Genomic DNA, 26,412 nt, shown 5'->3' on the forward strand with positions numbered 1-26,412 from the left:
CTCGGACATATGAATAATGGGGGTGGCATTCTCAGTAACGGGGAACTTTTGGGTACGACAGGGGACTTCTTGAGCATTCCTGTCGGCGGGTTGCTTCTTTAGCCGAACATTTCCCTTAGCTAGGTTGTTTATTTTAGTCATGAACTTTTCCAGTTGCTTTTCCATTGCTTGAACTTTCACTTATGGTGGATGGTTTCCACGGGTAAGGGGAGATAAAATAAATTAAGTGACCTCTGCGTACGTCTTCTCTCCTGCTAAAGAATCATCCTGGTTTTGGGATAGGTACAGTTATAGTCTGTTACAATCCTCTACACGTTTTTATCTTTATAACCACCGACCACAGGGGCGCGGTCGGTGGCCTATGATGCCAATGTTGGTCACTGTTGCACTTTCTGTAAAACTTCTGCTTATCGTATTTCCTAATCCAGCATTCGGATGGCCAAGGCCTAGCAGTTGAAGCATTGTTAATAAGAACTTTCGGTGCCAATGGCATTTTTTTGTTCCGGTATTAATCGATTCCCTGTTTAATTCTTATTATTTTTTAACCATCACTTTTTATTTCGCAGTTGAATCCTACGCCGAATCGGCGCAGGCCACCGGCGCTTCTTTGAAAATGGAAATCCCAGAATACATCGACTGTGGCGAAGCAATAAACAACTCAAATGCGAACAACACGTCCTACATTCAAGGTTTGTTAGCTAAAACGATGGAATTTTTGAGACGAACGAAAATGTCATGTTTCGATTTCCTTTTTTCAGAGGAAAGCTACGAACTGGTTGGCGAAGCAGAACACATCGAAAAAGATGTGGGCGATGAAGACATGGATCAGGACGGTATCGAAATGGAAGCCTCGGATATGGATATGAGTAAGTGGTGCCCGGTGGGAATCATATCGCTCGTTTATTAATCTTCAAACCAACTATTGCAGGTCGCATTTTCCAAGGAGCATCTGACGAAGCAAAGGCCAACATACTTCAAGGTAAGTGTCGTCTCTTTTTTTGTGTGAACTATTAGTGAAGGTTGAAAATAGTCAAAAGTGCTGTTGGTCAAAAATATGATCACGAGCACGACTTCCTCAGTAGGATGTGCCAAGGAAAATGTTTCACTTTGTAGTTTCTTCTATTTCTTCATATGCAAAGATACAATTTGATATTCTAAAACTCTTTTGCGACATCTATGTATCACGCGTGGTTGAACCGAGTGCATAACTATTCCGTTTTTTTTTGTACACTTTGAACATTGATTTGATTTTGCCAATCAAATATGTATGCACTACAACTAACTTCTGTCACAATTTGGCAACCAAGCGTACCCAAATATCAGCAATTTGGCGTAACTATGATTTCCCTTTATTTCCGAAACTAATCATATTTAAAGTTCTTAGCCTGGTAAAGTTATTTATAGAGAAGTAGGAACATTGATAAAATTCGAACTCTGTAGTTCTACAACTATATATGAAATTTTTCCTACTGAATTATTTCTGTACACGGATAAACTCGTTTACTCATTAATGGGTACTTTTTCTTTGCTATCTCTTTTTCTCTGCTGAAAAATTTACCTATTTTGGGATAATAAGTGGATCTACTACTTAAATGAGTAAATCCACTTATTCTTCAAAAATTGTTTTTTTCCAGCAGAGAGGAAGAGATAGCAAAGAAAAAGTACCCATTAATGAGTAAACGATTTTAACCGGGTAATCAGTCCTACTAAAGTAAACGATGTTAAATTCCACTACACTGATTCTGCAAACCTCAAAAGTAATACAAAGCTTTGTTTCTAAATATATTTTTCTATCAACTTCGACGTAATCCACATCAATTGTTAACGATTGAGGAATTTCCACTGTTGTTTTATATTACAGTTGTTAAAAAAACGATACAACCGATGTTTGTCCCAGATTCTGAGTCTTCTCCAAATCGTTGAGCGTCTTTGAGTAAGAACTCACTTCGCAGTTTGCACAAATCGTTTTAGCATGTATGGGAAAATAACACTTCATTTAGTCACAAATATGGTTACATGAGCTTATATCCAAAACCAGCGAAACTAAACTTAAATAAGATATTTTCATTGAATCCTAAACTTAATTTCGTAGTATATTTAACTTGCAAAAAACGTGGAATTGATACGAAAATTGTGGAGTTGTAGCAGTCGGGGGCTGCAGCAATTGAAATTTTCTGCACGGGCGCGATGATTGGCCAATGGTCATGTATGATGATCACAAGCGAGGATATTTCGCAACAGCAGCGCTCGTGCTCGGGTGCTGATAGTGCATTTGGTTAGTGTAATTTTCGGAAGAAAGTCATGTCACTCACGAATTCCGTTTATGTAAGCCAACCGGGTACGTACCAACAAACTATACCACCTCAGTTTATTACCTTAGCGGTATTTTTGATTTGATTATGTTAGTTTTTTTTTTATTCAGACCCAATTTTCTGAGTCTGTTTCTATTCCTGGACAAACGTCTTGCTCGGCCCGATTGCAAATTCTGTGATATCCTTCCCCATTCTGATAAGTTGCTTCTTTTGTGCTTGTTGTGTTCGACCTGCTATGTTTGTCTTTTTTCAACTTGGTGAAAGTATTCAAGTCAGTTGCAAAAAAAAAGCACAAGCGTCTCTAACATGTGGTCTTCTCTCTTGTTATCTTCCAGACGCTGAGCTCCGTTTCCGCTGCAGTATCTGCTGGAAGGGCTTCAAGCATCCGATGTCATTGACCCTGCACAAGGATTTGCACTCGGGCAAGACCAAGTGTCCAGTATGTTTGCGCTCGTTCTCGCGTAGCTACGACATGCGCATCCATTTAAGCAAGATCCACAAGATTACACTCAAGCTGGACGCTAAACTTAATATTAAAAATATCACCAACCTAAAGTAAGCGAGCCGTTCAGAGCTTTGTTAGCTCTGTTCTAACGTGTGCGGGAGAATTGTGATTGTCTGTGTATGGCACCGTCATCAAATTATGTAACGCTAGTATTAGCCCCCTCCCCTATTACCTTTCTGGGATTTTATCAGAGAATAATAGAAAAATGTATTGCTTGTTATGTTTTTCTCGAACAGCGTTACGTAATTTATGTGCGATGCCTATGTAATTGTGCGTGATTGGCAATTATGTGTGCTGGTACAAACCTCTTGTAAATCGTTTCCCTAGTACTTGGTTCTTATTGGTTTGAGAGCATGAGTCGTCATATGTTTATCCAACTGCTGTTGACTTCTGATTTGAAATTTTCAAAATTGTGCAACCATAAAAAATTGCTGTGTTTAAATACCAAAATTATAAAATCTTTTTATCCGGGCAAACGCATGATCTATTAGGAAAAGTTATTTGCTCTTTTGTGTTCAACATTTCTGGACATTTTTTTTTCTTCAATTGCTCTACATTTCAGCTAGAACTTGGCCTGCTTTCAAACTTAGTGTTCCACTTTGCATTACCACAATTGATAATGGAAGCTTTTCTATGCCGGCCATCGCTTGAATATGTATCTTGTGTGGAACAAAACAACTGGCAAATTTTAATACATTTATTAAGGTTGACATAATGCCAATTGGCAGAACAAGTTGGGCGTGTAATGGTCATTTGGCATAATGATCGGGCTCGATGCCCACGAAGCGAGTTCCCAACGGGAAAGCGGTAGCGTCGCAGCACCGATGCGCATTTAGAAAACACGCATAATTGCTAGAAATGTCAAATGCGGTGGGTGGTTTGGCATACCTAATGACAACCACAGAAAAAAAACTTCGAAAGTACGCAATTCCACAGCCTAGAGAAAATGAATTCATGGCTCATTCTTTTAAATCACGCATTTCCTCGGAATGAGACATATGATTAGATGTTTTCTTCTTTCAAAATACCCGTTTGGCCGAAATAAAGTAAATGATGGTTCTATTTTTAAAGTACGCATTTGCCCGGAATGAAAAGTCTTTAATGCTTGAATTTGTATGCCAAATAATTAAGGTGTAGGGATTATTTTTGAATGTTATTCCAAACATTCGCTATGCTCAATAGCTTTTAGGCCAATAATTTGACTTGTTTTATGTCTGCATGTGACACGAGATTGAAAACTTCAACGGCTGTTTCTTCATTGGGTGAAGTCATAGGATTGCTATGCGAATAGACAAATTCCAGTGTTTTATGAGCTGAAAGATTGTGGTTTCTCAACTTTTTATTTACCGGTTGTGGAATTAATCAGATTTTGCTTTAATTGATCATGAGCTGAATGATAAACACGCTTCTCTGTTTAATGCCTGGGAATACTGAAACTTTTTTTTAAATGTGTATTAATAATGTGTACTTGTAATGAAAAACATTAACACGAAAGTGACGAACGTCACATGTCACAGTTCAAAATCAATGTAGCATAATTGGGTAGCAGCCGTTTACGATCTCATATTTTGTTTTGTGTTACTAAACATGTTCTATTACTATTCTAACAGTTGCGAATTTTGATATGACACACGCTGCTCCTTACAAAAGAATCCAGACAGTGCGACGATGCATTAAACCAGTAGAGGGGACTTTAGAAAATGATTAAACCAACAAAAGCTTCCTAGAAGCACCAAAAATGTTAAACATTTGAACTATTTTAGTCTTATCATTTGAGAACAATTGTTGAAACGCGAACTCTAGTTATACTTAGGCTACTACTTGATTATTTTTATTTGTAAAATACAACAAATATTGCTGGACAAACAGTGGACTGATGAAGATGTTTTATAACAGGCTATTTATTGTAATTTTGATAGAAAGTTAATAGAACAAATAAATCAATTGAATTTATAAATAAGAAGGATGATTGCTCATATTTGCCCACATTCAAATTGTAGTGCATTATCACAATTAGTCGTCACTATCCGATTATAAAAAAATGTAAATCTAAGTATTTTCAACCTTGACGCTTGTTTTGAAACAGGGGAGCAGATTTTTCGTTTGTTTTTAATAGTTGTTTGCTGTGTGATGCAAATCAAAGTGCTAAACATCAGTGATCATGTTAAAGTGACCAATCAAATTCTGTGACAAACACATATTCAACCAGTATTTCTAGTTTCAATTTTGCTCAAACACTTCTTCGTTCAAGTATTTCTTTTGATAGTTCATTCCTATCATTAGATGTTGAATTACTATTTAAAAAAAAAACTATTATCACTAGTTTAGCTCGAACTGAGACGCGATTTGTTACCCCTGGATCAAACAAATTTAACTAAATTTTCGTTTTGAAGAAGAGAGCCAAAAAAACTGATGAACATTTCTCGTTTCTTTTTCTCTTTTTCTTCTTTTCTCTCCCTCTCTTCCTCTACCACTCTATTTCGCAGAAGTGTTTGAGCAAAAAATGAAACCGAAGAAGTACAAGTGCAAAGACTGCGACAAGAGTTTCGCCGCATGGAAGTCGCTAACGATGCACAACCACATCCACAAGGGGCTCACCAAGTGTACGATCTGCGGAGCGGTACTTTCACGGACGGCCAACCTGAAGCGGCACATGAAGCTGAAACACGAGTTGGTGAAGGTGGAGTTCAAATCGGACGAGCAGACCAACATCTCGCAGACTAACATCTCACAGGCCTGCATCCCGCAGGCCTGCATTCCCCAGACGGGTTGAAGCCAGCAGCGGTTGGCACCTTACACGTTCGTTGAAGAAGTGTAGAGAAACACGCATACAAGATATTTCGGATTCGTGAACTAAAAGAAATACATCAAATCACTTTGTATTTTTGTTAGTGTGCTAAACGGATTCGGAGACGATTATGCGTGGAAGACATTTAATATATTACAAAAGATACTAAATTGAAAATATAATTGTGTAATACATAATGTGGAATGAAAAAAACAGTGGCTTGTTTATTTTTACAGACATGATTTTTATTTTAAAAGGGAAACAAAGGCATCTTTAATAGATGAATAAGTAAATATCACAGGCGAAAACTAACTATTTATTCAGTATGCTTTTTGAACCTCCAAAAATAATCAGGATGTGTTTAAGTGCATTTTCGTTCACGTCAGCTAATCGAGAAAAGGGCTCGTTTACTTCGTAAACAAAAATAACGTGATAAAAAATAACGACAAAGTTTCAATGCCTTAAAACCAAAGCCCTCTAATTAAAAGTCTTGACCTGTTTTTCAATTTTCAATTTCCTCAGTTATTTAAATTGAAAGTTTTTCTATGCTCCCCTTGCATAAGTATGTATCTTGTGTTTCAAGTACAATGGATACACAATGCAAAGAGTGTCCAGAATGTTTCCCACCCGAAAACATCCTAGACCAGCCCGAGAAACGAACTCGCCATCTTCGGGTTGGCAATCTTACGCCTTTTGCTCGGCAAGGGAACTCCAGCCTTCTAATCAAGAATATGAGAGGATTTGATGTCGATTCTTTAGACCAGAATAGAAAGATTCTTCTTGTGTCGTCCTCTCCCTCGTTCCCATTTTATTTGCGTCATATTTTTTTTTGTGGAAAGAAGTTTTTTTGCAGGGATTCTCAGCATTTTTTTTAAAATGAACTCTCGTTATGATTTCCTCAGAAATTGGCGTAACGATAGTCATAGAAATCTCTGTAAAAAAAAACGGAAATTGCGCCTTGAATTAAGCGAAAAAAAAAATGTCGGGAGTTTTTCCCGCAGGAAGTGACTAATTGGGTCGCGTCTAGGGTGTACCAATCGTAGCCACAGTTAAAAATATCAGTTTTAAAAAAATAAACAAAAGGTATGTGGGTGATTTGTTTATTTGTTTATTTATGGTGTACATCAACAGATTGTTCGTAATCCTAATGATGATTTAAAACTAGTATGGTCATTACAATAATAACTTATTAACAAAACAGTAAAATCACAACGAAAAATAAAATTGTCATGGGACTTAAATACACTTATCTAGCATATGCGCGTCAGCTACTACGACGAAAAACATTTACAAAACTACGGCGAAGCGCATCTCTTGTCAAGTGGTAGTCAAATACTGATGCCACCCTATTAAAAACTCTGTAGCCCGTTCAGTGCGTTGCCCAAACCATAGTTGGTGCGGCGAAGGGGAAGTCTCAACATTATGCTATTCCGCAATGGCCGATATTGCACGTTAATGTTAATTTGTTGCAGAATGTCTGGACAATCGATCCTTCCTTGTATAATGTCAGCGACGGTCAGTGCTCTGCTTAAGTCCCTACGGATACGCAACGGAAAAAGGTCGATCAGCTGGCAGCGATCCTCGTAACTGGGGAGGCGAAATGGATCTCTCCATGGTAGCTTGCGCAATGCAAAACGAACAAAGCGGCGTTGTATTGGTTCGATGCGCTCTGATCCGTTGTTGTAGTAAGGACACCAGACCGCCGAGCAGTATTCCAACGTCGACCGGACGAGAGAGCAGTAGAGTGCCTTCAAGCAATGTACGACGGTGAAATTTTTCGCCACCCTGAACACAAAGCCAAGCGTTCTGGCCGCTTTATCGACGACAAAGGATATGTGCTGGGTAAATGTAAGTTGCGAATCCAGAAGAACTCCCAAATCTTTCACGCAATGCACTCGGTTAATGGTCGTGTCGAGAAAAGAGTAACTAAACCGGATCGGCTCCTTCTTTCGTGAAAAAGTAATTACCGAACATTTCGCCGGATTGACCACAAGTCGGTTCAGAGTACACCAGTTGGCAAACACAGTGATCTGGTTTTGGAGGGATTGGCAATCGGCTATTGAGCAGATGCGAAGAAATATATTCAGATCGTCCGCAAAGGATAGCCGTGGTCCATCGATTACATGGTGAACATCGTTGAAGTAAAGCAGGAAAATTAAAGGCCCCAAGTGGCTGCCCTGCGGTATACCAGACGAAACGCGGAAACTATCTGAGCGACAATCGCCTAAAGTGGCCTAAAGCAACCACAAGCTGGCGTCCGGTCAGATATGATCGAAACCAATCGAGAAGATTTCCACCGACTCCAAGTCTGTCAAGCTTGGCGATTGCAATTTTATGGTTCAGCTTATCGAATGCTGCAGAAAGATCCGTGTAAATCACGTCCGTTTGAGTGCGTGCAATCATGCTATCCGTGACGTACGACGTTAGGCACAACAAGTTAGTAGTTGTTGAACGGCCAGCAGCAAAACCATGTTGGTCAGCGCAAAGATATTGTTTGCAGTGGGAATTCAGCGGGTCCATGACAACCAGTTCAAAAAGCTTCGCTATTGCGCTAAGCGATGTAATACCCCGATAATTGTTCACATCACGCTTGCTCCCCTTTTTGTAGACCGGAAACATATCTGCAGTCTTCCAGCAAGATGGGAATGTGCCGCTGGATAGAGAGAGTTGGAATAACAGGAGAAGGGGTTCCAGCAGACAGGTAATATTCTTTTTGAGAATCATCGATGGAACACCGTCAGGACCAGGCTTAGATGATGTCTTAAGCTTTGACATCGCTCTCGAGATGGCTTCGACATTCACCTCGATATCACCGAGCGATTGATTAGCTAATGGGACGTTGCTGACAGCGGTGATCACGACATCAACAGGTAGTTGTTCGTCTTCAAACACACTGGCGAATTTAGCTGAGAACAGGTTGCATATACCTTGTTGGGCGCTTGCAGATTCACTATTGAATACCATGGACGATGGAAATCGAGTCTCTTTGCGCTGTTCATTTACGTAGCTCCAAAAGGACTTTGGGTGAGATCTTAGTCGTCGTTGTATCCCTCTTTGGTAGCGCAGGGTGGCCACCGAACCGGGAAAAGCGGGAAAAAGACGGGAAATTGAAGTCACCGGGAAAAAAAGCGGGAAAACCGGGAATTCAGAACATGAACCGGGAAAAAATAAATTTTTGATAATTTACATTCAAAGTTCTTCAAAGTTTTTAATGAAGTTGATATAAAAAGGAAAGATTTTCTTTTCGATATTCATTCTGCAATCGCATTCTAATTGAGTTATTTGATTTTAGTACATAGGGGAATTGTGGGTAAAACCGACACTGCGGGTAAAACCGACACCACTTCAAATCTCTGATTTCAAGTGATTATCGGACAGAATTTCAACACACTTTGAATAAACGTTTGATTTCTTGTATTTCTAGTCATTTTGTAACTGACATAGATGTGTAAGAGTCATAATAAACAGACAATTAGCATTGATCACCATTGAGGCGATAAGTTATGTAAAATTTTGGCATCGCTGTATAAGCTTTTTCGACAAAAATTTGTTAATTTTCAGTATTTAATTCATCTCTGATCCATAACTGAACATCATTTTGTGTATGTTGTGGAAAAATAGTTAACTTTTCTAATTATAAACATCCACATGTATCTCATCATTGATATGTTATCTGTTTGGGTAAATTCGACACCTGCCATCAAATCACGAAATACCTCTGTTTTATTAGACTTATTATTCGCATAATATCATTCATGTATTGGAAAACGAGGCGCCGAGGAGTATAACTTAATCATAGACTGATTACATACCATATCATCATTGGGCGTGACAATACATAGGTCTAGTGGGTAATATTGGGTCATCAAGGAAAGTCTGCAGGTCGGATACCAATAGCGCTCAAAGAAGAATCGTATTTTTAGGCTTATTATGCTCTTAAATATATTCAACCCGTTCTCTAGTGTTGTTCTTTCGTGATCCATCACCCCTGTAAACATGTAGCTTGTCACGGAACTGGTCATTTTCATTTCTTGTCATAACTGCACCATACGCATTCATTTTAAATCGCCGTTATAAACAACTTTTTAAAATAAGTGAAATTTAAATGTAGGTCAATATTTACAGTAGTTAGTAACGTTGTTACTAACATTTTTATACTCTATATATTTTTCACTCGACCTGCTAAAGAAACTAAATGAAGTATGATATGTGGTGATGATTTTAAATATATAAAATTTTGTTCAACCATCGTTTATGAGTGATCCCTAAACATGAATTTCATACACAAAAATTAAAATGAATGTTGTTAAACATTTTCTATTTTGTTGTAACATCATTTAGAATTGTTATGATGTTCAATTCCATAAAGACTTTATGTGTCGGTTTTACCCTCATGTGGTGTCGATCTTACCCGCACCCCAGCTGTTTGGGCTGAAAGATGGACTGTTCGCGTTTTCATCATAAATCAAATTCTATCAAGAAATATTGTCCAGAGACCACATGGACTGATGCATGAAGAGCCAAAGTATGTTTGTGTGAAATTTCTAGTCCGGAATATTGCTTCATAGATTGGGGAACTGTAAAGTTGCTTAAGGTGTCGGTTTTACCCACTTTTCCCCTAATGTGTGAGGTATAAACAGTTTTTTTTCCAGATCCAATTGTCTCTAGATCATTTTAATTCCAATTTCGAGTAAGCGGCTTTTTAACTGATTTGTGATATTTTGTACGTGAAAGGAAAACGGAAATTATTTCAAATCAATTCATGCCTACATTTGTTGTAGGATAACCTCAGTTATGGGGTTGAGGGATATCCTACAGTATAGGACCTATACGATTTGAGATCAATTAAATCTGTTAAACAAAAATTTCCGCAAAATATGAGTAATGTTTTGGCGCTTGGTGTGATTTGGTAGAGCCCTGGCCATATATCATAAATATTTTGTTATAAGGCATGTTCAAGAGTTGTTTGGAATTATATTTGAAAATTCTACAAATCATTGAAAATGGTAATTATTTAATACTACGTGAATATGTCTGTACTATTCTAAAGAGTAAAATATCTTTTGTTTACTATTTTTCCACAACTAACCTAATATTATAGAAGGTTATGATGGTGAAAAAGCTACTCTAAGATAGTTTTCTGATTTGTAACACGGAATAATAAAGAAGTTCCTAAGCTAACATTTCAATATACTAATATTGAATGGGGACGTTCAAAGTTTTCAATAAAAAATCCAAGATTTACTTTCTAGACATTAATTCTAGAAATTAAAAAAAGTAGAGTTGAATTAATTACGAATCGAATACATATGTTTTGATTGCCTAAAATGTGTTTAAATCTTTTTTAGAAAACTGAATAATTATTTTGATCGGAAACGAAGATTGTCTTCCATTTAAATCTGTGTTCAAATTAGTTGTTTGATAATTTTGTAGATTTTTAGAAAAGTGATGTTACCCAGGGAGGTATTCTTTAAAATAGACTTATTAAGTTCAAACCGAGAGCTGAACATTAAAAAGATGTCGGCTATACTGCCGTGAATCGCATATTTGTCCCATATGAATAGGAAACCCAGCAAAGATGGGACAAATATGCGATTCACGGCAGTATACTATATTATAACTTTATTGCTTTCTGTGAACATTATGCTCTTAGAAGGAAGAACCACACTAGACTTGCATACAATTTCCATTGACACTGTCAGAAACTAACGAAAGTTGTGCATCCAAGAAAATACGAATGTTTTGCAACTAAGAAAAGAATTTAATCATTGTAATTAAGTGCCATTGTAGAATTACAATTCGACATTGATGAAATGCCGGTTAACACTAACTGCATGGCAACGAAGCGCACAATTTCAGTGTGCCTTTTGATAAAAACAATTTCGCATAACACGTTGTTGGTAATTTAATGTAGCTATTTCAAAGGTTCGTTACAAATGAATCGCCTGCTTTGAGCGTGCTTACAGCGACACACTAGGAGTTAACTTTCTGAAATCAGTATGGCGAATGGCATCTATGGTTCGATTTCCTCAAATTAAGCACCTTCATCGAAAAAATATTCGATAGGCGGAGTAGGGGACACCTTCCTACATAACCGGTACCAAATAGTTTTTCATGAGAGTTACTATTGAGTTACTATTTTTGAGAAAACCCGCGTTAGATGTCTTTCGCCATACAAGTTTCTGGCGGTTAACTCATGCTGGCTATTTGCTCATATACGATAGTGCCTGAATGGGGAAGCGGCGGGTAGAAAATCAGCCACTGCTAATAATTCATTAACAGTTGTTTCGATACAAAACTGACCTCCAGTTTGGTCAGAAACTAAAATGTCTAATTAAAGTATAAAAACTATCTCCCTGATTTTTTTTCAAGTTAAATTAAAACCGGGAAAATTTGACAAAAATTACCGGGAAAAGCGGGAAAAAAACGGGAATTTGTAAATCGAATTCCAGTGGCCACCCTGGTAGCGTAGGAAATGATAACGCCTGATCCGCTTATACTAATTGTTGAGTCTGACATAGTGGAATGAGTGGCAACGTACGGTGTTTCGTGTAACTTCTGAGTGCAGCTTTCTTGCACCTTTTCAGCGACCGGAGAACATTCGTCATCCACGGGATACGAGAGTCTGAACGAACGGACTTTTTTGGGACATGCCTGTCGATGATGTACACCATGATGTGAGAAACAGTTTGATATTGATATGTCAAGCGCAAGGTCTCCCTTCCTCCCAAATGTGAAATCCGCATTAAAATTCGTGCAAATACCCAAAACTGTTTGATCCATAATAGGAACGCATGTACCAGTTGTGGCACTATTCCTAATTTGGTTCTCATTATGGCAAATCCCATTGTTTTCTTATTGGATTGGCCATAATGGGACCACTAGTGCGACAACTGGTGCAAAGGACGACAAAAACTAAGCAAAATCATTTTTCACAATTATGTTTTGTTTGATTGGGAGGAGATTAAAGGTGTCATATGGATCACTGAACTTTTTGTGGTAATACGAGTGGGGCGTCATGGCCTTTTTATTTTTTTCAAATCAATGGTTTTTCGAAACCATTCTGGGTCCCAAACAACTGTGCAGAATTTGGGCTCGATTGATTGCTTCTTCGCTTTCCGCATCGCGTTTGAAGTTTGTATGGGAAAACGATAAACCAAGTGACACATTGCGTTAAAGTATAATACAAATAATGCCGAAAAAATTTGCTAAAGAAGGTACGTTGCTGGAATGTCCACGAAAAAAGCTATAACGCTTTGAAGATTGATAGTTCAAACCATATGCAACAAATCGTTTATTCTGTCTTATATATGTTATATCGACCAATGCGTTTAAAAGTTATAAAGAAAATGGTACGTCAAACCATATTGGCACCATATAAGGTTGGTGTCTTGGCTAAATGCGAACTACGTGGGCCAATATTGCCTGCAAGCTGGCTAAAGTGCTGAAGACGGAAACAACAGTTTTGTAGAGTGCTCAAACCCTGCAAGGAAACCCTGAGTGTTGAAAGGAATCAGTGGACCTACGGAAAAAGTGGAACCTGGCCCCAGGGGACGTCAGCTGTGCAGCAAGGTGTTAAGGTGCGTTTAAGCCAACTCCGACCTTTCAATCCGAGATGTGGCCAGAAGGTACAACGCTTACTTTCGAACGGTTCGGCGTGCGGGACATTCTTGCCAGGGAAGGATACAAGTCGTACAAAGCCAGTAAACATTTGAAGCAGCATTTCGTGGCCAAAAAGCGTGTAACTTGTTTTGACGAAACGCAAGGGCTGCACCTGGGCTGCACTTTAAACCATGGCGAAACATACTTCAAACCTGATTTAAGGCAGTTTCCTGATCAAAAGTTTCACATCGCAACTGAACGTGGGTATGTGCCGGAAAGATTTAAGTTCGTGTTTGTCTAAAAATTCGTTAGTAAGCCCATGATTTGGCAATCGATTTACATGTATGGCCTGAAAAAAATGTGAGCAAAATGTAAGAAATGTGCTGATGCCCTGTTCGTCTCCACTGCGCGGGCGCTGATATTGATTGATGATTTCGTTCGAACTGGAGAAATGTAACCTAAGGCTGTAATTTTGAATCACGAATTACAGGTCTTTTGTGCGTATCAATTTACTTTTCCTCAGCCTTTACTCTCTCTTCAAGCTATCGCCCATCAGTTTACTAAATTGCCTTATTAGTGTTGAAGAGAATTATCTTGAAGCGTTTAAGCTTGTTCAGTCATTTTTAGCAGTAAATCCCAAATGTCAATCAATGGCTATAATAGGTCAGAATCTCACGGCATCAATTAGGTGCCGGCCAGAGAAAGAAACAACGCGCGAAGCAAAGCAAAGCGTCCATACAATTGATCAGATTCCTAATATTGATAGTTATTCTATTGCGTGCAGTTCTCACACGACGTCGAGTAAAAGCGTCTACTCTGGCAGTAGAAGCATAAGTACTAGAACGCTAGTGGCGCTGTAGTCATTAAAAGTATTTTGCCAAAATATGCTTCCACAAGCCTAACTTGTCGGTTTGTTATGCATAATGTTGTAGTGCATGTTTTGTTTCATTACCAACATTGGTTTGACAGTAGTAGTACCGGTACTTTGGCCGCCAGATCAAAGTGACCTAAATGTTAGTCACGCGAACAAGAACGACATTTGCAATCTAATACTTATGCATCTACTACTCTGGCCGACACCTTATGATGTTCCACAGGGATCGGATCTCCCCACTCTCTGCACCATTTTTACAAGCGATCATGAATTGATGAAAAAGGAAAATAGAGTGTTCGACAACATGCCGAGAATTTTACCGGTATTATGGGCAGCCAAAACATCAAGTACGTATTTCCGTCGAGATAAGATTTTTTTCCATTTTATATAATTTGTTTAAGGTCAAATTGCAGAGATTCTGTTAAGATTTGATTTTATTTCATCGATTGGTTGGCCCTGAATGGAAATAGGAGGACCAGTAACACGGTGTTTGGGGTTGTAGATATGATAGGGAACTGATAAGCTGAACATCAACGAGGAAGTCCATTCGTCGACAGCGATGACCGTGACTTACGCTTTGACCACAATGCCAGCTTGAGTATGCCCGATAGATATAACAGAAAAAAGCGTGAACCTTGTCGAGTATACTGCAGCTGTCACAGCTAATGGAATCAGTACAATTGTTTCGGCAGATCCTTGTGGAACGTCCGTTTCTTCAGCAAGTAGCTTAGATGACTTAGACGTCTGCAGTGAAAACTGGGAATGTAGCTTATGTGAGATAATTCCGAATTCTCGAATTTTAGTGCTTACTGCTGGTACAATCGTTTGGAGAAATCCAGGGCGATTAGTCCAATATGCAGTAGCATTGAAGATTTGGTTTCATGAACGGGCCTAAAATTATGTTGTCTTGTCCGTGCTAGAGACGACCTCGTTCCATTCCACTCTAGGATCGTATGGATTCCTTCACTTTGAACAGCCAGTATGTGAGCAATTGACGTATCAAACGCAAGTTAAAATTTGTCGAATTTCTCAAACAACGATTTAACAATTGCTTTAAATCAACGTAATCGCATTACATGATCTCTATTATTATAAGTAGTAAATTAACATAGAACTATCTTTTGCTATCTTGCATGTGTAGAACATGAATTCCGTCCCAATTATGCTTGAAACTCGACGCATTCTCGCAGAATCGCATGCGAATTTGCTCGCATATAAAAGATCTATTGTCTAATAAATGTGTCTGACAAAAGATATTCTTTGTAACTTTATTGTTTAGTGTATACGCTTTTGAACACATTATCTTTAAAGGATCAACGAGAAGGAAATCTGCTTTCCTTTCTTGTTTCTTATATTTGTATGGTCCCCAGACCTGGGATTAAATGGAAATCCTCAATGGTTGACATTCACAGCTAGCTCCGAATCAAATTTACACAATTTAATTATGACAAGCAATTATGTTAAATTATGAAAACCATATCAAATAAGAAAGAGTAAACAAAGAAAGTAGAAGTTGCTGTTACAATTGGTCCATACAAAACAGTTGTTTAAATCGTTCCAAATTCCATATCTATCTTTTTGCACTGAGCACTTTTCCATTGATAATTTGATGGACCATTACACTAATGTTGCTCAATTTCAAACTAGTTCTGCCAAACACCAACTTTCTTTCTATGTTTCTCTTTCTTCTTTTAGATATTGTAAGTACGAACAAATGGTCCCAATGTCAGATCTGTAAATTGGTCATAACGTCGGTCAATCTTTGGCGACACATGCGAACCCAACACACCAACCAAGAACCCCAAAAATGCAATCGCTGTAACAAACAGTTTAAGAACAAGTACAGCCTACGCGAACATGTGCGCATGGCTCACGAAAACAAACAGCAGCAGCACCAGCAGGATCAACCACAACACCACCCGCTCGCAACTACTGGTGGTGGAGACGGAGGAGGAGGAGGCGCTGGAAGCTTGTCACCGCGAGCGAGTGGCTTATCGATTGGTTCGGTGTTAGAAGAAAACATGTCCGGTGAAACAGTCGACGCTCCCACAGCTTCCGTTGGAATCACCGTTTTGTCCGAGGCGCATCTAGTTGCGGCATCAACGATGAAATTGTTTTGATTTTAGGCTATGCTTCGCTAGGAAGCGGCCACTTAGTATTACATTGAAAGTACAAACAGTGTATGAATTAGTAGAAAGCGAAGTGTACCGATTTATCAGTGCATATGTAAAATTCCACAAACCTGACAGGTTCAGTCACAATGTATTAGTAATGTTCTCAACAGCTAGTCAATTTGAACACATATTGTACATACATATTTATTTATTATTTTAACGCTCTCTTTAGAATGAATCAATGCGTATGCGAAGCAAGTGTATCCTTATAATTTAATGTGCAGTTATCTATTAAAGGTAAGGTTTATTATAATAAATAACAAGCATTTTCTCGAATCGGTTAATAAACGCTATTGACCTTTGTAATGTATCGCTGTATGGTACTTTCACTGCCTAGGGATTCCGGGAAACTGAATTCCCTGAAAATCAACATGAGATTTTTTTGAATAACATGAATCGTCCTGTCAAACATACTACTTGGTCTTTGAGTTTTGGTATTTCAATTAAGGAAGTAAAGAACAGATATTTTGCACTTTGCGTGAATCTTTTCTTTCCTTGTCCATCATTAGAGGTGCTGGTCAGGTCTTCGAAAGGCTAGAAAGATAGTACATTGGAGTGCAAGGCTGGAACAGCTGTGTCTCCTGTTCGAAGCTCACAACATTATTCAAGCTGAAATCGAGGAAGCCGTTTCGGTATAATTAGGAGAAACTCTTCCACGTAACTACAAAACTGATTACCAAGTTGCTTCAACTTCTGCAATTGTATGGGATCTAATGTTGAGATTGTCAACCCAGTTTTGGAACCCACTAAAAACATACTCTCCTCTCCAGTCAAGCCATAACTTCAACAGGCAACTCGGTCATGCGAAAACAAAATTTTGTTAAGTTTTTTCTATGCTGCGCATATGCACTGCACATGTTTCGAAATAAACAAATTGATATGAAATTTGCGGAAAAGAATACACGTGTCTTGGAGGGACTCGAACCCTTAACCTCCTACTCTCTAGATACGCGTGATAACCTCTCAATTTGTCCATCTCGAAACATGTGCTATGGATATGCGCAGCCAAGACATTGAATAAAAAAAATGATTTTTGTACGGCCGAGTTGCCGAATAATATGCAATTTAATGGTGATCAAGTGCAGGTCCTCCACCGTTAGTAGTCGTTTGAGCACACGAGACTGCTGTGTAGAACAGTTATATTCATCAAATGTGTTAGCCAAGCAATTCGTTGGTATAGCACAGCGGTTCTCAACCTTTTTCTTAAGAGGTACCCCTTCGAACTTTTGCATTAATTGAGGTACCCCATCCTAAAAGTAAGCTTCTGCCTTTCTTTTTAAGAAGCTTCTGAGAGCCTCTTGAATGCCAGCTTTCGAGTCACTTAACCCTTTATAAGACTGACGAATCTAAACAATAAATTAACAAAAACAACAATAGGACACAATGTTGACATGGTATTAAACTCAAATGTATGTGCGTTATATGTACATTAAACAGTTCAGAAACATTGACAGAAACAAATTGGTGGCAATATAGTTGCCACAGCCCGTCAAGCGGGACAACATTGGTGGCAATATAGTTGCCACTACCCGGCAAGCAGGAAAACAGAACACAACTCTTCCGTCTGCACCCAACGACATCAGCGACTGAACTGATCATAGATTTATTACATGTTTCTCTCGGCTTTATTCACACGCACGTGTAAACGCTCTTGAGTGTAAATCAATACACTTCTCTTTACTTGTAAAATCTCTACACATTTCAAGACGAAGTGTGAGAAATGGCCATCCCTGGCGGTGTGGATTATCAGGATATTGACCACAACGTGTGGGCATGGGAGGAGCATCGTGGCCCCAGATCTGCGCTTAAGGAGACAAAAAAACCAAAGCCTAGTGTTGGCGGGTCTTGATCTCGATTACATGTTCCACCAATTTTGAGAATTGCAGATGTAAGAATGCAATTAAGTCCGCCCATCCTATTGTCTGCCGTCCCCTATCACGAATGTTGTCCTATTTAATGTCTGTCGTTTCCCTTTCATATGTCTTCCTCTCGTTGTTGTCTCTTAAGAAAATGTTTGTTCGTCCCGTTACAGAAGTGAAACATCGTTCCCTTAATTAACAATGTTGTGAAAACTCATATGTGAATATTAGACTGGCCCAGAAAACAGAAGGTTGTCGAATTCTACGGGGCAAAAATGGAGCCACGACCCTCTGTACGTTAGACTGGTGCTTTAATCAACTAAGCTACGAAGGACCTCCGTCGGCCTTCGCAACTTAGCGGCTACTCAATGAGCTCGAGATTCCCAAATTCAGTCTTACATCAGTAAAACTGGTTATAATAACCTAATTGTGACTGAATCAGGGCACATATAAGCTACTGTGATATGTATTTAACATGTGTGCTGCTCGGGATGGCGCTGCCAGTTAGCCTTATCATATACCGTCGTCGGGGGTGACAATGGGTCAAATGGGGGTGAGAATGGGTCACTGTTTCAACCACTTAGAATGTTTGAAGAACAGGTTGAATGTATCTGAGGGCAAGAAGACTAAAATATAAGAGACCTTTTTGAACGATTTTGCTATCCGACCTCCAGGCTGCCGGTGAGAGCGATGACCCATTCTCACCCCCCAGACCCATTGTCATCCCCGGTGGCGGTAGTCAATTAAGGGCACGTATTCTGCTTCACTTAATGAAGTTCCCCACTGCTGTCGGTTTCTTACTGGACCAAGCCACGATTGATCCAAACACTTTAAAAACAAAACCGCTTACTGACTTCCGGTCCTCAGTATCAGTAGCCCAATCTACGTCGAAGAATCCAATTGAAGGAGGCATGAATGTGTGAGAAACATTTTGTGTTCCTTTCGAATAAAAACATACTATTCGGATTTCCGGATAAACTGATACGGTTGGTTAATGCAACGATTTCCCGTAACACGGTAGATCACTTTGACGTAGTGTGTTGCGGTGTAAGATCTACCAAACAGAGCCCTAGCTTAATCTATTTTTCTAGCTAGGGCAATAAGTTGTGGTAATTAAGGATTCATCGTATTTAGTCCCGCTACCAACAGCAGTCTCAGAAATAAAACATAATTAATGTTACCTTGCAGACAGTTGAAAGACTCGAATTCCTCTTGTTTGAGGCTAAACTGTATGGAGCGGAAACAACTTTTCAAGCAATTAGTTAAAAAACCTCGGTACCCGGTCCTAGGCTGAAGTGACTGCTGGAAAAATCGAGTTAGGGGTTTAAATACGTACTAACTCTTCATGAACTGGTGGAAAATGGTAGTGAGAGGAACACACGGAAGTTCTTATTACTGAACAAATTTTCTTGCTTGAAATGGTCTTGTAGACAGAGCTAAATCCCGGGTTTTAAGAGTTTCACTGGTGATATTCTAGAAGCAAGACAAGGATGTGGCTAGGGCTCCGATGCATGGCCAAAAACAGTATTACTGTTCTGTTCTCTCAAGAAAGGATTGATTTCCTATTGATAAGGGGTGCGCTCCTTAGCCGTGCGGTAAGACGCGCGGCTACAAAGCAAGACCATGCTGAGGGTGGCTGGGTTCGATTCCCAGTGCCGGTCTAGGCAATTTTCGGATTGGAAATTGTCTCGACTTCCCTGGGCATAAAAGTATCATCGTGCTAGCCCCATGATATACGAATGCAAAAATGGTAATCTGGCTTAGAAACCTCGCAGTTAATAACTGTGGAATTGCTTAATGAACACTAAGCTGCGAGGCGGCTCTGTCCCAGTGTGGGGTGTAACGCCAATAAGAAGAAGAAGAAGGGGCGCGCCTTCGATGGGATTGCTCTCTATGAAGGGTCTAAATAGCGGGACCTTGTCATGGTGGTCTTGACAAAACAAAACAACAACTGTATCGAAACCGATACTGCATTGCTTCTCAATAGCACTGGAGTAATTCGACATGCACTTAAACACTAAGGATACGGGTAACGCTACAATAGATCTAATAATTGGTCGCAGTGGCACACCCGAACAGGAAAAAAATGCAACGATGGATCGAGTGATGTGCGTAGTTCGAATTTCAGGGGCATTCTCGAGTCCCTTTGAAACGCGCAGAGGGTTACGACAAGGAGATGGTCTTTCGTCCCTGGTTTTCAACATTGCTCTGGAGGGAGTAATACCATCGACGAAGTAATACGAGGGCAGGGATTGACCCGAGTGGTACGATTTTCACAAAATTCGTTCTGCTATAACTAGGGTGACCATATGGTATCCTAAAGGAGGACATGTCCTCCTTTTTCATTAAAAATCAGATGTCCTCCTTTTACGCTAAAATGTCCTCCTTTTGGATATTTATAAAAAATAACTTTTTTTTCTGTATTAATTCTAGTTTTTGCAACAGAGATCCATTCGCAAATTAATCGTTGCACATATTACGGTGTTTTGCTTTCTAATATGAAATATTTTCCTTTAATTTTTTAAATAAAATCTATGTTAATATCGGAAATTAAATGCTTGAGTTACAGTAACACAGGTGTCGAAGATAACAGAAGAATAGGTATTGGGGAAAATGGATTAGGAAAAATGCATATGCTTCTCAAAATTTTCTACGAGTTAACACCCATCGAAGCAATTCGCATCGCACGGTACGTTTCTTGAATATGTGCAGCAAAGAGCAGCCCTTATGCCGTGCCTAGAATGGAATAGAAATCTGAACTAATCTGAACAGTTGTGTTTCTTTAGTCTTAATCTGAAGAGTTTGAAATTTCTTCAGTTGAGAACTTGGTGATACAGTTAACAATATCATTCTCATTTACATGCCTTAAATTGTGATTTTCAATGGCATTCAAGAAACAAATTTCACAGGTCTACTAAGACTCTTGTGTTCGGTCCTTACACGGACTTTTGGAAATACCCATTAAATGGGTACAGAGTACCCATTATTTGATTCACTATGGAGTTGTCAAAAAATGGGCTTTTTAATGACAGTATTAAATGGGTAAATTAACACCAATATATACATTTCCTTCTAACAATAATAATGGGTAAACATTACCCGTGGAATGTTTGGTCAGTGTCTCTATCGTTTTTTACAAACAACTTTCTAATCAAAAAGTTTTCTTCAAATTACGTGGAGACTGCTTTTGTTAAAAGTCGGTGAGATCCGGAAATGGTGCCGGCCGGAAAGCTGGACGTCCAACGATGTAAAAAGAGTTACAACGGTAGGATTTTGTTGAGCCAAAAAGTAAGTTTTTTTCATTCGCATATACTTAGCAGTAGTTTTTTCTATAGGACTTCTTTTATTCATTACAGTGCAATGCAGTGTTGTTTTGAATTCGTGCATAAATACGATCCCCTGCAAGGAATCATGATATTGCAACTGATGCCCGACGAATCTCACAAGAGGAAATATGCCACTTGCTAACGGAGAAGGCGGATGTCGGGGGATGTCTCACGAAGGGAAATATGCCACTTGCAAACGGAGAAAACTGATATCAGTTGAATTAACTGCTGAATGTTTTGGAAAACAACAATAAATTACAAAAACTTTTTTCTGGTGTTCTTTAAATAGGATCGTGTTCTTATCATACAATCTGAGCTTATTTAAATACATAAATTTATATATGTAACATAACCTCAAATTCAGAAAAATAAAAAATGGGGCAAATTTACCCATTTAATCAATGAAATTCAAGTGCAAAAATTACCCATTATTTGAAGTTCAGAGGAAATACCCATTAATGAGTAAATCGAGTTTACCCATTTAATGAGTTATGCCGCTTTTCTTCAAAATGGGTACGAAAATACCCATTAATGGATACTTGAGAGCTTCCGTGTATATAACTTTATATTCAGTCAGTTATCTACTGACAAATTTTCAGAATTATATCTCGGGTACTTATTCAAAAGGACGTATGTGATTTTGTAAACAAAGATTCAAACGTCGATTTGTCCGGTCTGATGGCACTCCCACGCAAACCAACACCACCACCAGGTAGCCGAAGCCTCCCCCTATCTGTCTATGGTAATGGTTTGCGTGGGAGTGCCATCAGATCGGACAAATCGACGTTTGAATCTTTGTTTACAAAATCACATACGTCCTTTTGAATAAGTACCCGAGATATGCTGTTCTTGTTAAAATTCTGTTCACTGTTGATTTCAAAATTAGTTGAAGCTAAAATCCTACTATTTCAAAGGAGGTGCTTGAAGTTTATAACTGAAAAGTGATATGAATGACAGTTTGGATTTTGGAATATGTATTTCATCTGGAGATGTAATGCTAATAAAATAGAAGATGTCGTATCTCCCAGCTAAAACAAAGTGGAATGTGCTAGTGAATAAGTGTAAGGTTGAGTTCATGCCAAGTGTACATATATGGCCTAGACTTTGTGCACTTATTCGCAATGTTATACGATCTCTTGTTTGCTGGGTTACTTGCTGGTTCTTACAAAAACTTTTTCTAATAGTGCAATATAATATTTTTAATCATATTAAAAACCAAAAAACGGATCGATTTTTTTTATGTCCTCCTTTTTAACCAAATCTCGCTTAACTTTTCAAAAGGTCCTAAGTAACATTTTTTTCATGAATTAATTTGAATAGCGCAATCAACAGAACAACATGAAAGCTTTTGATTGCAATACTCAAATTAATTCATGAAAAAAATGTTACTTAGGACCTTTTGAAAAGTTAAGCGAGAAATGTCCTCCTTTTTCGCTACGATTTGGGTGAATTGTCCTCCTTTGGAAAAATTTCATATGGTCACCCTAGCTATAACTAGATATAAGGGTATAACTAGAAATACTAGAATAAGAGATCGGCGAAGACGCCATCTTGTTTCCAATCGAACCGTCAAAAGTGGTTCCATTTCGACTTGTTTACTTTTTGCTTCCATAAGAAGCAAGCAAAAAGTTCAAGTGCTGCCAGTATAATTTAAACGATTTCATGCATTTTCATACGTTGCCATTTCGTCAGTTTTTCACTCCGCCGGTCTCTGGTTATAGGGTAGCTAGGTATAACCTGTATCAACAACACTGATGATAGAACAAATATTGAATTTTGAAACCCCACAGCGCTTTCAAATAGCAATTCAATAAAAAAAAATCAATTTATTTTGTATCATTTTAGGATCGAATCTTTCCGACAACAAGCAACTGCACACTTGTTCGGAATGCCACCGGCAGTTCTGCTCGATGAATGCGATGAAACGACACAAACTGGCCAAACACAGTGAGCACAAGGTTTCCTACAGCTGTGTGATGTGCAACGCGGTGTTCAAAACGAAATGGTCCCTCTCGACGCACAAGAGCAAGTACCACCGCGACAAAGTGATGGTTATTCCTATGGCCAAGGCAGATCCCGAGTGCGACAGTACACCTTCCACCCCTACCGCCATAATGAGCACCACAGCGGGGAGTGGCGGCGGTTCGACGACGCAAACCATTACGGTTCGCAAGCTCGGCCAAGCCACAGTCACACCGACGAGCGTTGCCCGGAAGGCCATTCAAATTGCGACACCCGGCGACGGCAGCGGCACTCCATGAGGAAGAGTGAATCCGGTGGCGATTGCTGCTTCGTCAGGCAAGAAGCCGGCGACGAAGCAGCTTCAACCGGATGCGAAAAAGTTGACTAAGACCTCCCACCCATCGGACTCTTAAATTGATGGAAAATAATTTGTATTTTACGGTCGCACTTTGTAAATTAGCATAGTTTATCTTTTTAGTATTTCTCGACAAAGCATAAGATCATTAGATTGATAGATTATAGAATAGGTTTGCACACTCTCAATTAGTTCTTGTCTTAAGTTCAAATATCAAGCTTTCAAAATCTATGCAAGATACGTTATGAAACGTAAATTTAAATATATGTAAATTCCTGCAAATCCCGTATTGCACTACTAGGTGTATTTCCAGTAGTGCGTGGCAGGGTCGACTTATGAAATTGTGAAATATTTTAGTCGTCGATATAAAACGTATCTGAATACAATTGAATGTATTTTAAGGATCATGACTGTAGAACAATATGCTGCGAATAAAAACCTTGTTAGTAAGTGTACTAGATTGCTTTTCCATTTTGAAAGATAATTATCCGTACCTGAGGTTGTAATTGATCCCTCCTAGATGTTTGGCCTATTACCGCACATTGGGAAAAATCAATTATGAAGGCGAAAAAAAATGTAACTCTCTTTGCGAACAACTCACACACTGTGAACATCTAGGGTTTTTTCAAAAAGGAATTTACCAATAATGTTTCGTGGACGTGGGGCACTTCTGTATGTGATCATTGAGTACGTTTTGCCCCAATGTACCCCATATAACACGTTTTTGCCTTTCTCGTACACCAAGCTGTACCGGAAGGCTATAATAGGGGAACTGTTCCTTGAATTCATACCATGTACCCAAATCAATACCATTCGAAAACAAAGAATTGGTGCGCAAATTGTTTTATTTCTCATTTTTGTGATTTTTTTCAGCAGTGAGCACGCCGGATAACAACAAAACACGACACAAATTGAGCCTAAATTGCCTGTTTTGCAAATGTCAATGATATAGGAGCATGTTATTAATAATGGAACAGATACCCTATATAATATTATGTTTATTCCAAAAACGAACTTTTGACAGACTATTGCCGAATAAAGGTTGCATGAATAAGAAGAAGTCGAAAGGTGATATTTGAAAAAAATATGCATGGGGAAGTTTTTAAAACTTTTTCTAAAAAGATCTATTTAGGAGCAATTTAATTAAAAACGGTTAGCAGTACGTGGTTGGACTTTCCTTCTAAACGCAATTTTTTTATTTCAAATTTTATTTTATGATATCACACTTGATACACAGTATAAGTATAGTCCAATACCGTACTGTTTTCCGTTTTTAATTAAATCGCTCCTTAAATTGTTGAGAATAGTTTTAAAAAACTTTCCGAATGCTTCCCCGTGCATTTTTTTTTTTCAAATACCGTGGAGGTACCATATTCTGCGCATTTAAGAAAAATTCTAAATAAAATCTTTGTTATCGAGAAACCATATTGATTTATGAATACATTTATGTAGTAGTTGTGTAACTATAATCCACAGAAGACTATGAGTCATGAAAATTTTGCTTAAATTAATTAAGAACATATATTATTAACCGATTTGTGAATTGCCATATGGTTCCTAATTCTGCGCACTATCTGACTACAAGGTTTTACCGTTCTTGTACGCTAAGCATACGAAAAAACGTCCACTTCAAAACGAACTTTAATATATGTAAGACCGGGCGAGTTAGACCCACACCTAATCGACTCAGCTGCGATAAATTGAGATGATGCCTGTGTGTGCATGTATGTGTGTGTATGATGTATGTGCACAAAGATCTTATTCATTTTCAAGTCCATTATCCGATTGCTCGCCATCGCCACAAGTTGACCTCGACGATCCATTTTTCCGTTAGACAACTTTCTAGATCGGTTATTGTGTTCATGTCAATGGTCGAGTCACTGTTTTGCCTTTTTTACTAAAGTTCGGCATGTTCGGCGTTGATTAAAGGGCTTTTTTTTATTCCGTTATATGGAATGGAAATAAATATAATCCAACGCGAATTATAAGGCCAGTTCATAGGTACATAAATGCTAATATTGCCCAAAGTGCTATTTTCTCAAATGTCGGAATACCACACTCTGAAAAATCTTCACGTCATACACTCTGAAAAATCTTCACGTCATACTTACCTGAAAACAAACGTGGTTCTCATCCACCATACTTTTCACGTAAGAGTGACCTGAATGACAAGTAACCTAAACAAAATTTAGTTTCCTTGAGTTACGTGATTTATCCGGTGACTCTGACTGGATCTTCCAGTGCTAATGACGTGAAGCTAGAAAGTAGTTACGTGTTTGATCAGGTGAACCTGACGTGATTTGTACGTACTGGTTACGTGAAATTTTAGTGAAAGCTACAAGACAGCAGGTAACCACTACATGTTTTGAAATGTATTGCAATATAGTGATTTTGAAATAAATGCAAAAATGAACAGGGACTGCCCATAAAAGGGAATGATTTACGCGTTGTTGATGCATTGATACAGGGAATGCCGTCATTTGGTCATTACGCTTCGGAGTTATCACGCAAACACTGTTATCGGCGAATGTTGAATAAAATTTATCAGATTAGTTGAGAAATGATGCCAATGAGAATCGCTGAGAATTTGAGAGCAGTTTCTTGCACGAAAATTGCTCATATTGCCGCTGTTAATCAACCAAAAAGTAGTGGAAC

At 38.7% G+C, this 26,412-nt stretch overlaps 1 protein-coding gene across 6 annotated transcripts in view; it reads left to right on the forward strand.

The window, feature by feature from the left end:
* The window catches only part of LOC134205729 (longitudinals lacking protein, isoforms H/M/V-like), a 40,382-nt gene extending 16,170 nt beyond the window's left edge, over positions 1–24,212 (forward strand). For 3 of the 6 annotated variants that reach the window (XM_062681270.1, XM_062681273.1, XM_062681271.1), the window contains exons 3-6: positions 567–689; positions 759–866; positions 929–979; positions 15,777–16,565. In XM_062681270.1, the coding sequence (XP_062537254.1) occupies positions 567–689; positions 759–866; positions 929–979; positions 15,777–16,201 (707 nt within the window). In that variant the 3' untranslated portion in view covers positions 16,202–16,565. Of the gene's footprint in view, positions 1–566; positions 690–758; positions 867–928; positions 980–2,647; positions 2,868–4,427; positions 4,782–5,303; positions 5,788–15,776; positions 16,566–23,285 lie in introns of those variants that run through there. The other 3 variants (XM_062681276.1, XM_062681274.1, XM_062681275.1) reach the window with 3 other exon arrangements.
* Positions 24,213–26,412: the final 2,200 nt, after the last annotated feature.

The sequence above is a fragment of the Armigeres subalbatus genome, chromosome 1, assembly GCF_024139115.2.
Source record: "Armigeres subalbatus isolate Guangzhou_Male chromosome 1, GZ_Asu_2, whole genome shotgun sequence".
In the NCBI taxonomy this organism is placed as follows: Eukaryota; Metazoa; Arthropoda; class Insecta; order Diptera; family Culicidae; genus Armigeres; species Armigeres subalbatus.